At 44.5% G+C, this 14,140-nt stretch overlaps 1 protein-coding gene across 3 annotated transcripts in view; it reads left to right on the plus strand.

Annotated features, from left to right (window-relative positions):
• The first annotated feature begins 101 nt into the window (after positions 1 to 101).
• GLYR1 (glyoxylate reductase 1 homolog) overlaps positions 102 to 14,140 on the plus strand; it is a 27,128-nt gene continuing 13,089 nt past the window's right edge. The window contains exons 1-5 of one of the 3 annotated variants that reach the window (XM_064153390.1): positions 102 to 204; positions 2,281 to 2,317; positions 3,479 to 3,558; positions 10,789 to 10,927; positions 11,471 to 11,713. In XM_064153390.1, the coding sequence (XP_064009460.1) occupies positions 167 to 204; positions 2,281 to 2,317; positions 3,479 to 3,558; positions 10,789 to 10,927; positions 11,471 to 11,713 (537 nt within the window). In that variant the 5' untranslated portion in view covers positions 102 to 166. The remainder of the gene's footprint in view (positions 205 to 2,280; positions 2,318 to 3,478; positions 3,559 to 10,788; positions 10,928 to 11,470; positions 11,714 to 14,140) is intronic. The other 2 variants (XM_064153388.1, XM_064153389.1) reach the window with 2 other exon arrangements.

A 14,140-nucleotide genomic window follows, 5' to 3' on the forward strand; every position in this document is an offset into this window, starting at 1 on the left:
GCCGCCGCTGCGGTCACGCCTCGGGGGAGCGGCCGGGAGCAGCCCTGCCGCCCACGTGACGGGGGCTGCCCAATCCGCGCCGCCGCCGCCCGCCCCCGCCCCAGCGGTGGGTGCTGTCCTGTCCCGGCAGGCTGTGCGCGGTGCGGCTGGGGGCTCTGTCGGTAAGATGGCGGCCGTGAGTCTGAGGCTCGGAGACCTGGTGTGGTGAGTGGCGGCGCAGGCCGGGCGGCAGCAGCAGGGCAGAGCGGGGCGGCGGCAGTCGCCCGCCAACCGGCGCTGGGCGGGTAGGACGTACGCTTCTTGCGGAACGAGGTTGAGACTCCGCCTGTGGCGGCGCAGGCGGGGCGACGGCGGGGCTGTGCCCGGCCCGTGCCTGGCCCGGGGAGCGTGGTGCGGTGGCAGGCGAGACAGGCCGGGCGCAGTCACCTCGGAGCCGTGGAGTACTTTAGGTACGGCTGTGACCGGAGAGGAGCTTAGCAGGGCAAGTGGCGGCGGGGCTTGGCAGCGGGTCGCGCCGCCGTTGTCTCTCGGTGGCGATGTCAGAAGGGGCTGGGGCGGCGGCAGGAGGCTGTCAGGGGCCGTGGGTCGGGGCTGGAGCGGGCCATGGGCAGGCAGGTCCGGCTTTTAGCCGGGCCGGCACCGGAGGCTGCTCGGAGGCGGCGCCTAAAATAAGCTGTGTGAGGTGGAGAGGATGAGGGGAGCGGGACAGGGGCGATCCTTGAGATGGGAAGCAAGGTCTGCACCCACGGGAGTTGAGAACGGAGGTAAATAAGTTAGTGGGTGTTTAGGGAACGCATCGGTGCTATTTCTTGTCAGCGCTTTAGTGAAGCAGTACGGGAGCCCGGGAGAACAGGGTTGGGATGTCCCTGTTGAAGCTCACAGAAGCCATTTCCCCTCGTCGCTCTAGGCTGACTCTCAGATAGGTAGAGAGCCCCGGTTCTGTATTTCCTGACCGGGAGAGCTGAGGCGATTGCAGCGAGCCCTGTAAGCACCAGTTTAAGTGCATAGGCACTGCTGTACTTGACAGGCTAGGGTCCTGCTAGAGCTTGCAAGAAATGGCTAATCCCCAAATGCATGCATTTGTATTTATATCCCAGATAATAAGAAGCATGTGCTTCGGGCTGTGACAACTGCAGTTTCTCATCCGAAAAAATTGATAGTGCTGTAAATTTGTCTAGTTTATCAAGTGAAGTAAGTAAAGATTGGTTCCTTTTAGCTTTTTTTTTTTTTTTAAATAAGAAACTCTCCTTGTTGGAATGCAGATTGTCCTGCTTTAGCTTTCAACCTGACAGCCTAGGCAGCGACTAACCCTAGAGCCGTCGCAGAAGAGCTGTATCAGTAAAACAGTAACGTCTGAAAGGCTATGATGAATGCCATGTTTAGCAAAAGAATGGAACTTCAAGTATGAGACACGGTCACGGTTACAGCTCCTGGCAGTGTTCCTGCCTGGCCGTCGCCTCTGAGCCGGCTCTGTAGTGCTGCCATCTCGGGAGGGGCTGCAGTGCCACTTCCCCGAGAGTTCAGGAGCTGGCAGGTTCCACAGGTTCTTTGCCAGTCTCTTTCAAGACTGATAAGTTTTTGTGAGAATACTGCAGCCCAAGTGAGTGACAAGGGTAAGGTAATCACAAAGCTACCTCGTTGAAGTGGCTTTTCCTCTCTGAAGAAGTAGTTGTGTGTACTTTTCCATTAGGAAATATTTGCAAGTGTAGGAAATAAACTTTTCTGCCTTTATTTTGGCTGTTTTGTATCTTTAGTACATTCTACTGTGATGTTGAGCACCTAAAGGATGTGGTAATGGAACTCCTCTTCAGGGAATCCTGCTGTTAATGCTTTTGTGTGAGAACTAAGAATTTCAGCTCTTTGATCTGGAAATCAGTGGCTGCTCAGCTCACTGCCCTGTTGGATATAAGTTATCAACATGAACTTCGGTTTGATTGCCTGCATCAATGATTTTCATTTCCTCATGAGGGAATGCCCACTCCTGTAAGAGTAATAATTACAACAGCACTGGATCTTCGAGGCAGTAGCTGTGCTGCTGCTGCTCCTCTGTTCGTTTAAATTCTTATCTCCAGCAAGTTCACACGGGTTGTTTAGAGGCTCAGTTTAGGTGCAGGCATCCAATGCTTGGGTGTCAACTGCACACCTTGCCCTTCATGGTAGGTTTTGACTGTTAAACTGTAACTCATAATGTGAAAAATAAGTCATAATGCAAAAGGGTAGGCGTGGAGTATTTTTTTTTTCCTCTGGTTCTCATATCTAATACTTATTTTTTTTCTCTAGGGGGAAGCTGGGACGGTACCCTCCATGGCCAGGAAAGGTAAGCTTTGGTGTTTGAGGTTTTTTATTTTATTGCTGGTTTTATAGTTTCAGTTTGGTTTGCATTTTGGGGTTGGTGGATTTTGTTGTTGTTATTTTGGTTTGGTTGTTTGGTTTGTGTTAGATTTTTTTTTTTCTTTGGTTGTTGTCTTGAGTTTTGTTCTTTTGTGTGTATGAGATTATTTGGGGGGGTTGTTTGCTTTTGGTTTTGTTTATTTTCTTAATGCAACACCTCTAAACTGTCAGCCAGTTTGATCTGAAAGTTTAACCTGTCACTATCACCTGTTAGTTCAGATGAAATTAAAAGCAACAGAGAACAGTTCATCCAAGTCTGGAACTGATTGTGTTTCCCAGGTTTAGTTGCTTTATCACTTTCTGAAGGACAAGTTTCTTTCCTCTCGTAGTAAATTGGTTAAATGCATTTTGTGAAATAATAAAAATAAAGAATTTGGCTTCTCAAGATACTGGGTTTGAGCTGTAGTTTTTGAATAGTAGCTCTTAGGGTACAGAGCAGTTAAACTTTGTCTTTTGGTTTTGTTGATTTTGTCTGCTGTAAGACCAAAACGACTTTAAAAAACAAGAATTCGCTCTGTGCCATTTTTATTGCTTCCTCTCCTCTGCAAGAACTTTGTTTTCAATTTGGGTGTAGCTAGAAGGACTAAACATGCTGAGGTGTCTGCAAAGGTGTCAGTGTTGCTGACAACCAAAAACGTTTGATTATTGGATCAAGTTCAGTCTAAACTCCCTTACAGTCTTCCAGGTATCACCTGGGTAACTGGAAGACAACTTTTGTCTCTACTAATATCTATTCTGAGAGAAAAGACAAAGCTTTAAGTATAAACTTTAAAAGTTACCTAATTGATCAAACTTTTATTTAGAATACCAGATAGTATTAATTAAAAATTTGCATCTTATCTCTTTGGGATAGGGAGAAGGAAGCCTCACTAAGAATGTAGTGAGCTGTCACTGGAGTTCCTGTCACTCTGCTGCAGCATACCCAGGGCTAAGGAAATAGACAGTTTACATATTTTGAGAAAGACTTGAAACATTAAAAAAAGGCAAATTTCTAAGTAGCTATAACAGCTGTAAGACATAACAGTAAAATTGCTGAGTAAAAATTTTGATTATGTGCATTTTAACTTTCACTTCTAATCACCTTCAGATTGTTAATCCACCTAAAGATCTGAAGAAACCTCGTGGAAAAAAGTGCTTCTTTGTGAAGTTTTTTGGAACAGAAGATCAGTATGTACCTGCTTGTTTTCACTTGGGGAAAATAATGTGCTCTGTAGTTTGAATCTTACATGGAAGAAGCATTTGCAGTGCCACTCTGCAAAGGTTTTGCTTTGATCTACACACAAAAAGAGTCAACTATTACTGCATGCTATGGCCACTACTGTGTGTGAAGACTTAACATACTCATGTCAGGATTTCAGTTACCACTGTGATAGAGAGTTCTTGGTGGCTTTCCATTTTCAGAAGACTAGATGTGATGTGACAGGGTTAGATTTTAGCATGTAGCCATGTTTGAGAAAGAGCTGAGAATGCATTTGTTCATCAGTGATCTGGCTGAGGGGAAAGAGTGCACCCTCAGAAAGTTCACAGGTGGCACCAAGCTGAGTGGCTGTGTTGATCTTCTTAGAGGGTAGAGAAGCTTTACTATGGGATCTGGACAGGTTAGACCCATGGGCCAAGGCTAATTCTATGAAGTTCAGCAAGGCCAAATGCCAGGTCCTGCGCCTGGATCACAACAACTCCATGGTGAGCTGCAGACTCGGGAATGTGTGGTTAGAAAGCTGTGACTTGGAAAGGGACCTGGGAGTATTGGTTGACGGTTGGTGTGCCCAGGTGGCCAGAAAATCCAGTGGCATCCTGTCTTGTATTGAAACATGGTGGCCAGCAGGAACAGGGAGGTGATCATACTCCTGTACTCAGCACTGGTGAGACCACCCCTTGAGTGTTTGGTTCAGTTCTGGGCCCCTCACCCAAAAGGAGAAGGACATTGAGGGGCTGGAGCGTGTCCAGAGAAGGGCAACGAGGCTTGAGACAGCCTGGAGCAGCTGGCTTATGAAGAACACCTGAGGGAGCTGGAGAAGAGGACATGGTTTAGTGTTGACCTTTCAGTACTGGCTTGAGGGTTGGATTGAATGATCTTTGAGGCTTCTTCCAACCAGATATATTCTATGGTTCTGTTCTTCCAACAGAAGAATAAACCAGCTGAGTAGTTGCCATTTGTAAAAGAACATACTGTCTTCCCTGGGGGCTGAAAAATATTCTTGCTCTGCTTTGGGAAGACTCTACAGCAGAGGAAAGCTAAAACTCTTGTAGACTACCTTTTTGTAAGGCAGAATTTATTGATTCCAAATGCATGCACAAAGTTATAGTTGTCTTAGATAATTACACACTGGAAAAAAAATAAAACCAACATAAACAAACAAAAGCCTCACATCCAGAGCTGAGAAATTGATTAATTCCTGAACCTGAAAGTAATTTTGGAGGTTTTGGTTTTATTTTTGTGTTAAATCCTTGATTAAGAGAGAGAATTGCAAATCTCTGTAGAAGACTCTTTTTGGGAAAGAAAAAAAAAAAGAGCAAGAACCAAGACCACTTAATGGATTTTTTTTAAGGAAACTGTGGTTTTGACTGCTAAATTACTTTTGCTCAATATTTTAAAGTAATTGTCCACTGAGAACTGAAGTCTGAACTTGAGGGGGTAGAAGTGAATGTTGTGTATCAGTGGGAACATTTGTTGGGTCTCCAGTAATGTAAGGCAGGTGAAGGTTGATTTGAGGGCAGAGTGTGGAGTTTTTTGGTGGTTATGTTGTTTTTAGACATGTTTATTTCAGCTAGCCAAGTTCTAAAAGTTGAGGAGTGTCCTGGGTTGAGACTTTTGTCTTTAAGGACCATGAAGTGTAGACCTCAAAGTGGTCCAGAGCAGCCTATTTGCTGTTTCTGTTCTGATTGTTTGTTCTCTGTTCTTGTATTTCACATTACAGAATTGAACACAGAGATGTTCTTATTCAAGTTTGGGAAAAGAGGTCATGTGTCTGGAACCCTGTAGCTGAGATTAGCAGCATGATTGCAAATGATCCTTCAGAGCTGCAAAATAATCAGGATTTATGACATGATTTTAGAGCTGTGGCTTGCAAACGTCCCCTTCACTGGCAGAGTAACAACAACAGCATGGTGGTGGTTGTTGTATCTCCCCCTCCCATCTCCAGCTTGTGAACTTCAGTAATTTCCTGCTAGATAATGGTGTTTAGAAATTTGCTCACTTTGACTGGCATACTCCACCTGAAAATGAAATCTAAATACTGTCCCCTTGGTTCTTCTTTTAAAAATCATATTGATGGACAGAAAAGAGAGACGCTGGTGTGGCTGTTCTGCCCAAGTTGGAGAGTCATGCAGGCTAGAGCTGTGCTGTTATAACCAGTCTGCTGCTGAGTAAATCCTGTCTTTCAGCACAATCAGCAAACCAAATCAGGAAAAACTTAACCTGGTCTCACTTAACATGAGCTTGAAGAGAAAATCCCTTTAATTATTTTGGGCAAGTACACCAGTGTTTTGTGAATACTTTTTTCTGGCTGTGTATAAGCAGTAAGTAGAAACAGGTACCTGGCAAAATGTCACTGCTTTGCATAATGAGCAGCGTGAACAGGAGAATGCAGAGCTCCATCTCTGACTACTCCATGGTATGATGAGTACACTTACTCATACTGATACTCTGGTGTGTGTTGCTGCTCTTTTCTAGCACTTTCTCCCACATTCAAGTTTGTCAGGTGACATTACCACTGATACTTTTTTACAGCTCTCCTATTAAACCTTGACAGAGTAAGGCAGTAGTAGGTAAGGACCTGGATATGACCTGTTCACCTGTTGAGCTGTGTGTGAGGTGCAGGTGATGCTAGTCAGTGGACAGAACCCCTCTCACAAACTGCTGAGGGTGTTTGCCAGCCAGGTTAACAGTGGCAATCTCAGACTTGATAGTTCTGTTCCCTTCTGGGGATTCCCAGGTGACTGCTGTGGCCAGAAATGCTCTGGTTCAAGCTCAGTAGCAATTGCTTCCTTATGACTTAACGCGGCCCCAGTTTCCCACACCAAAGATATGGGAGAAACCTGGTTGCAAGTAGGAACTGGTGTGCGTGGGTCTGAGCTGGGTGAAGAGGTGAATGAAAATAGACTGACGAGTTTGAAAGTGGATTTGGTGTAGCATATAGCTGAGTTTTGGTTATTTATTAAATCCTGACTAGTTCAGGAATTGAATAGTAATACTGAATAGCTGAGAATTGAATACTAATCCTTCCTGCACCAGTGTGATGCTGCAGTGACCCATTCACAATATTCCTACATTTCATGGCCTGCTTGGAAACCCAGCATGGCATTGGCAACGCTAAAAGAATCATTGCTTCTCAGATACCATTTCACTGCATTTCATAGGGAGGGCCCTGTGGTTGTCAGAGGTGTGACATAGTCACCTCCCATCCTGCCCTCTTCCCCCCCTTTTAGACATTTGGTAGCAGCTAAATGATCTTGCAAGTATCAAAGGCTGAATAGGAGGCTGAGGCAGTTCTTTCTTACTCATAGAAGCTTTTTGAAGTATCAGGAATTAACAAACTAAATATTCTTACTAAAAGAGATTGGGTCAAAGGCCTCTTCCTGACTTGTTATGTTAAGGGAAAAATAGAAGAAGCTTGCTATCCAAGATAATTAGAATGCTCTGCAGCCTGTTGCCATCAGATCCAGTGATTTAGCAGAGAACTCATTGCCTTCCCATCCTCAGTATCCTGCTGGGATGCACACACCCAGTCCTTTGCTGCTGCTGTGCTCTCTGGTCTTCAGAGAGAGAAATTTCTAGATGTAGTCTTTCTAAAATGACCCTAAAGGTCCTGACATCAGAAAGCACTTGCTTAAAGTGAACCAGGTGTTGGAGGTGGTACTCTTGCAGCCAGGGGGTGTAGGTTAAACTGACAGGGAGGGTCAGCTTCCATTGCTGGTGTTTCTCAGGCAGATTATCTGTGCAGAGCTCTGCTGCTATAGCCAGGCTGCTGTATAGCAGAGCCAGCTGGAACCTTGTTAGACAGTGCTGCAGGCGGAGTGCCAAAGCTGAACAGTCAAACGGTTTCCACCTCTTACTGATATCCTTGGATGTGTAAACACTTTGCAGATTCCCTCCTTTTAGCTGCCTGGATGTTTATTCTAGCAGTGTGTGCCATGGGTTTTTTTCCCCACTAACAAGCTGCTATTTCCAATTGCAGAGTTCAGCCATTCGAGTTGTTTTACTGATGGAAATTGTGATGTTCCCTTTTAACAGCAGGAAACTCATCTTGATTCATCTATTTTGTGCTTCCACACTGGGCTTCTAAATAGCCAAGCAATTCTTCTTAGCCTTTCAAAATTTGTTATGTTAGGGTTTAGTGTGGATATCCAAACAGTGTAAAACTTCATGATGTTTATTCCTACACTGGTTTGGAGATAGAATGTCACTGTTTCCCATCCCTAACTGTAAGGCTTGCAAAATCTCTCCAATTTGTCATTAGGAGTTGGTATCTTTGTGCTGGAGGAGAGTGGATAGAAAGTTGGGGGGGATAAGGCCTGTGCTAAGCTGGTATGATGGGTTTGAATCTAGTATATCTGGTTCTGTCTCTTCCTTGCCTCTGCTTTCCATGCAGCTGCAGCTCGCATTTGCACTTGCCTCTGCTTTACAGGCGTTCTGAGTTTCGATCACTGTTCTTGAGTGCAGTGTGGATTTTACATGAGTAGTGGTTTTAAAAGAATGGTGTTTTGGAGAGGCTGAGGAAGGGTAAGGAGAACTGAGCAGAGGAGCCCATTACCATTTTTACATCTTTTCATTTCTCATTTGGCCCATTCTTTACAGGTACCAGACTGTGCAGCAGTGTGAATACAATTACGTCTTAAATGTGACACTTCAGTAATGTTACTGGTGCTTTGCTAGGACATTAATTCACTGATGAGTCAGGAGAGAAATAGTGGTTTCTTTTTATATGTTGCATCCTAGAGACCTCTTGTCTAATTATTTGCCGTCATTGGCTTTGAGGTTATTGCTTAACAGAGCAAATCCTGTGTGTACACATGAGGAAAATTGTTTGGTGGAAAGGTTATTTTGTTTTCAAGTGTTTGCAGCATTGCACACAAATGCTTTATGGACATCTGGTATCAAAAATCATGATCATACCTTATAGAAGGTTGTCCAGGTAGGAGACACAGGAAGAATGGACTAGAATGGAAAAGACAATTTTTCTTTTTTTTTTTTTCAATACATTTTTTTAACCCTGAGCTTTCATTCAAGACTGTTTTTCACTTTTTAGTTTGTGTCTCTCCTCAGCCTACACTTCTCCAGACTAAACAACCCCAGGTCCCTCAGCTGTTCCTGAACAGACCTGGTCTCCAGACCCTTCACCAGCTCTGTTGTCCTTCTCTGGACCTACTCCAGCCCTTCAGTGTCCTTCTTGGAGTGAAGAGCCCAAAACGGAATCCAATATTTGAGGTGTGGCCTCACCAGTGCTCATTACAGGTGCAGAATCACTGTCTTACTTCTGCTGGCCACACTTATTGCTGATCCAGGTCAGGATGCTGGTGGCCTTCTTTGCCACCTGGGCACACGCTGGCTGATGTTCAACTGTTGCTACCCAGCACCCCCAAGGTCTTTCTCTACTGGGCAATTTCCAGCCACGCTGCTCCAAGCCTGGGATACTCTTAGGGTTGTTGTGACCCAAGTGCAGAACCTCATCTTGATGAACCTCATCCCATTGTCCATTATCAGCCCAGCCAGCCTGCCTAAATCCCTTTGCAGAGCCTTCCTACTCCTAAGCAGATCAACACTTGCACCCAATTTAGTGTCATCTGTAGACTTACTGAGGTTGTCTTGATCCCCTCACCTAGGTCATTGATAAAGATGTTAAACAGAATTGGCTCCACTACTGAAGCCTGGGGAACACTACTGGTGACTGTCCCCCAGCTGGATTTAACATCATTCCCTCCTCCTCTTTGGGCTTGGCCGTCAGCCAGTGTTTAACCCAGCAAAGCATCCACCCGTCCAGGCCATGAGCAGCCAGTCTCTGCAGAAGGATGCTGTGGGAGATGATGTCAAAGACAGGATGTGTCATCTCTCCAGGTGTAACCCAAATGTTTCAGTCTACTTGAAGCGAGTTGATTCCTGACTCCAAACAATGGCTAATCCTAGTGAGGTTTGAAAGACTTTAGTGGACTTTACTGCTTTGTGAGGAGGGGGCAAATGAGACCCAGCAAAGCTGTTACCTTTATGTTTAGTGTAGCTGTATCATGCTTGCAGTGTTTGAAAAGGCAGCAGTGAAACCTTTTCACCTTCATGCAGGAGCTGGACTGCACTGGAGAACATTTCAAACCTGTAGTCATGGGTAGTCAGTGTTTGTATCATAAACACATTTTGGGACCAGAGAAGATCAATTTGACTGATTTTTACTGCAGGCTGGGATGCTATCTGCTATGAAGCACTCTTGGCCTTCCTGGTTCAGGAAGAGCTTTACCCAAACCATTGCAGGCCTATCTTCAGTAGGACAGAAATGGCTTTGTAGCAGTGTCTGATAAGCCTGGGCTTGAATCTAGGGAGAGTCACAAGTTGTGTTGAAAGCAAAGGCATTCCCCTGAGGTGCCTGGAAGGAGTGGTGAAAGTTTGTTGTCAATCTGAAGGAAAATGGAGTTGTGACCTTGTGTTTGACCACTTAGCCATTTGGGAAATGTCAGGGAGTCCTAATGAGCAGCAATGGAAACAGGGAAGTCATTTCAGTTTCCTTATAGAACTGCAACCAGAGTATTAACTCTGCCACTGTACCAGTTTATCTTAAAATATCAACAGTGAAGAAAATAGTTCTTTTTCCTCAAAACAACCCATTGTTGTTGTGCAGAACCTCAAGGTATTTCAGAAGTCGGCAATGGGCTGTGGTGTTTGTGTTCGTTGTGTTTGTGGTTGGCTGTGCTGTCAGCTGTATAAGTTTGATTTTCTGCAGTTTTTGTGGACACTTGCCTGTGCACAGTGTGTTTGAATGAGGGGTTGGTGGCTTAAGGTTGTTGTGTGACCTCTACTTTCAACAACCTCTCAACAGGTTCATGTTATTTGCTACTTTATGTGGAGCCATCTGATTGTGAGTGTCCTCCTGGTGATACAGGAACACTCACCTGCCTTTGTGTGAAACAAGTACCTCTGATCACATCCAAAAGCCATCTTGCTATCAAAGAATATGATTAATGGTTAGAGCATAGCACTCCTTAGTATGAGAGGATATAAAACCAAGTAAAAGTGGCAGTTGCCTGTGAGTGCAGAAATTGCAGCCCTTCTGATTGTACAAAGCAAGTGAGTTGGGGCTGCTATGATCAGTTGCTCTGGAGAAAAAATAGTTTGTTGGTGTTTCTAAAAGTGGGCTGGTTGAAAAAGTTGCTCTTTGGAGAATAGACCTTTATACTTTTTCTGTTTATTTCTAGTGCTTGGATCAAAGTGGAGCAGCTGAAGCCTTATCACCCTCACAAAGAGGAAATGATAAAGATTAATAAGGGTAAGCGCTTCCAGCAAGCTGTGGATGCTGTAGAGGAGTTTCTTAGAAAAACCAAAGGCAAGGACCAGGTGAGTAGGCTCTTTGTGCATCAAAACAAATCTTGGCATGAGTGATGGTCAGATGCCTTTCCATGTGAAATGAATATGTTGCCTCTGGCAAGCTGAGGGGTGTTTTTTTTGTTCATTCCTTTGGGGTTGTTTTCCCTTCTTCTTCCCATTCAGTCTTGTTTGGTGGGAAAAAAGCGGTGTTAGCTTCCTCAGTTTCTCCATTAGTTTAATCAGTCTGCTTGTGATGGTTTGATAAATCAGTCTTAAATCTTGGGCTAGAATTGCTGTCTTTGGTAGGTTGGAAGTACATAACATGCGTTCCCAGCAAGTCTTCAAGCAGCTTGTTCTGATAGTTGCTTACTTAAGCTGATGTGGTTTTCACAGATCTAACCAGGAACTTCACTCACCGACTTCAAAGGGCTAATAAATACTGGTTTTCAAGTTACTGTGCTGGTGGTTTGCTTGATAGTAATCAGCACAGTCCTTCACATCCTTGGTTTTGCATGAAAATCATTCCAGCTCTTCTCTTCTTCCCTTACCATCTTGTATTCTGTAATCTCTCAGGCGTCTTCCCATAACTCCAGCGAAGAGAAGAATCGTCGTAATTCCAGCGAAGAAAGAGGCAAGCAGTCTGCTGGCGAAGAGAAACGCAAGGCCAGTTTGTCTGAAGGGAAGTTGAAGAAGGGCACAGGGGAAGGAAAAAAGAGGGTCTCTTCTGTTTCATCAGAGAGAGGATCAAAGTCACCTTTGAAAAGAGCCCAGGATCAGAGCCCCCGAAAGCGGGGGCGTCCGCCCAAGGACGAGAAGGTTTGTGTTGTGCATGTCCGCCAGTGCCCTGTGGACTTTGCAGATGGACTCCAAGGTTGACTGGCACTTTAACTGGCAGCCAAGCAGGAAGAGTCAGTTCAGTGTCAGGTTTTTTTAAGCTGCTCCTAGTTACTACTACCAGACCTTTGGCAAGCACAGTGTTGCTTCTTCCTGTAGTTTTTTTTACCAGCTGGTTATTCTGAATGGCTTTATTCATATCTTTGAGAGCTGCATCGTGAAACTCCACCTTTCATCTTGCCTTTGCTCATGTTCAGTTGGTGTGGGAAGGATTAGTGAAGAGGTGTGGGTCTTCATCTGGTTCCTGACTTCTTCCATCTCACATACTTCGGATGAGCAATTAGAGGTTGCTCAGCTTCACTCTCGGTACTTACAGAGGGTGGGGTCTTCTTAAGGGCTAGGTCTTAAAGAAAAAGCTCTTGTAGCCTAGGGAATCCACCAGAAGAATTAATTGTTTGTTTCAGCATCTGTGGTGTATTTCCATCATCCATTATAAAGGTTCAGCCTTGGAACATTATTATTCTATCCCCATTACTTCTCTATTATTTCTGGATGTTGAGGTGGCAGTAGTAGTCACCAGTGCTTTGTCTACCCTCCTTTAGAATTCCAGCTTCTTTCTTGTGGAGTGGACTGTTTTGGTCCAGATCTTGCCTTCCAAATGGATAATTATTTCACTGGATTATTTCAATGAACATGCTCCATCCGACACTGCACCTGAAGACCATTGGGAGACTTCAGCCTGCTTGCTCACCTGTGCTTCGAGGGGGATCACGCCATGCTGTGCTTCACAGTCTTTGCTTTCACTGTTCTTCAGGATGCAAGTCAAGATGGTAGTCCTTGATCTCCAAAATTGTGAATGAATTATCCTTCAGTGGTTGAAGGGCAAACTCTTGATGTAGTAAAATGAAGCTGATCATCTCAGACACTAGGTCTGTAGGAAATACTGGCAGTTTGCTAGAACCAGCTTCTGTTTAGTCAGGCTGTCCAGTAGAGCCCATCAGTTTCTCCTTTTGTGGGGGGGAGTTGAGGGAGGGGAGGAGTGGATACTTATCTGTGAATTCTTACTAATAATTACAGAACTTGTGAGTTGACTGATATAGGGAAACAGTTCACCAGCAACATACTTTCTCCTTTCGGAATGTGTTGCATGTCATATCTTCACATTGCTCTGAAGCCACCAAGCCTTTCATTTTTCCACTTGGAAAATGCTTTTGTGTCTCAAAATTGATCAAGACCGATGGCTGTGAGAATTCTGATTGTGCTGACACATGGTGTGCTTAGGTTTTACTGTATTAGCTACTTTTAGGCACCAGAGTGCTTTGGGTGAGCCGATTATGGTAGTAGAAATTATTTTACTGGCAAAGTGCATTGGAGTAGTTTTAAACAGTTTTTATCACAAATAGGTGGCCAGCTGTGTGGTAAATGTCTGGCCACTAACCATGAAAGTAAGCAAGCTAATGCAGGAAAGTAGCCTTACTGCTTCTGGCAAGTAAGATACTGACAATTAAATAGATTGCAATGGAAATAGACCAATGCTGCTTGAATTTTCAGCCTATGAAATAATTCTAAAATCTCTTCTTCTTTCTTGGTTTTCGTAACAGTCCCAAACTGTTAGCCCTTGGCTGGAAGACATTTATGTCATTGTCCTAAATTACTGCAGTGTTGGGGTAGGATTTGTGGGGTTTGGGGCTTTTTGGCCCAGTCACAGTCCAAATTCTGTTTTTCCAAGCAATAAGGATGCACAGAATTCAAGGATCTGGTTATGGCTTAGTTGTGCTCTGTAGACATAAGGGATCACTCACCCTGATTTTTAAGCTTATATGAATATTTTCAAGGGCCCAGCATGACTTCATAGGTGTCAGAACAGGTTTCATGCATGATTTACCAGAAGAAGCAGCGGCACGGTCTCTAAGGAGAGAGTTTTAGTGTGCAGGGCTCTCTCTAGACACTTTAAGGTAGGAGCCTGATATCTAAATTGTCCCTGCTGACAGATGAAGTAATTGCATCATAGCTGCCCCCAGGAGTCTTCAGGTTTTTTTTTACAGACTGTGCTCTTCTCTGGTGGGTCTGTGTGAGCAATAAGCTACTGCGCATTTTCAGGGAGCAGTTTAGGAGAGGAGATAATGTGATTCCTCTCGTTTCAGTGATACAACACATGCCATGCAAGTCCTGCACATTCTCTTCAATAGCACAAAGCCCTAGATGTCTATGGCTTACAGCATAGAGACCTATTTTAACCTCTGTATTTTGGGGGAATAGGAAAGATGAATTTTCATTAGCTCATCAGTAAAAATCCAGTGCATTCAGTGTTACCATGCTGCTACAAATTGGGGCCTGTTGAGTGAATAGGACAGTCCAGACATCCATTTCTGTCTCTTGGATTATGACAATTTGAGCAGATGTGGCTAC

The sequence above is a fragment of the Pogoniulus pusillus genome, chromosome 13 (assembly GCF_015220805.1).
Source record: "Pogoniulus pusillus isolate bPogPus1 chromosome 13, bPogPus1.pri, whole genome shotgun sequence".
Classification (NCBI taxonomy): domain Eukaryota; kingdom Metazoa; phylum Chordata; class Aves; order Piciformes; family Lybiidae; genus Pogoniulus; species Pogoniulus pusillus.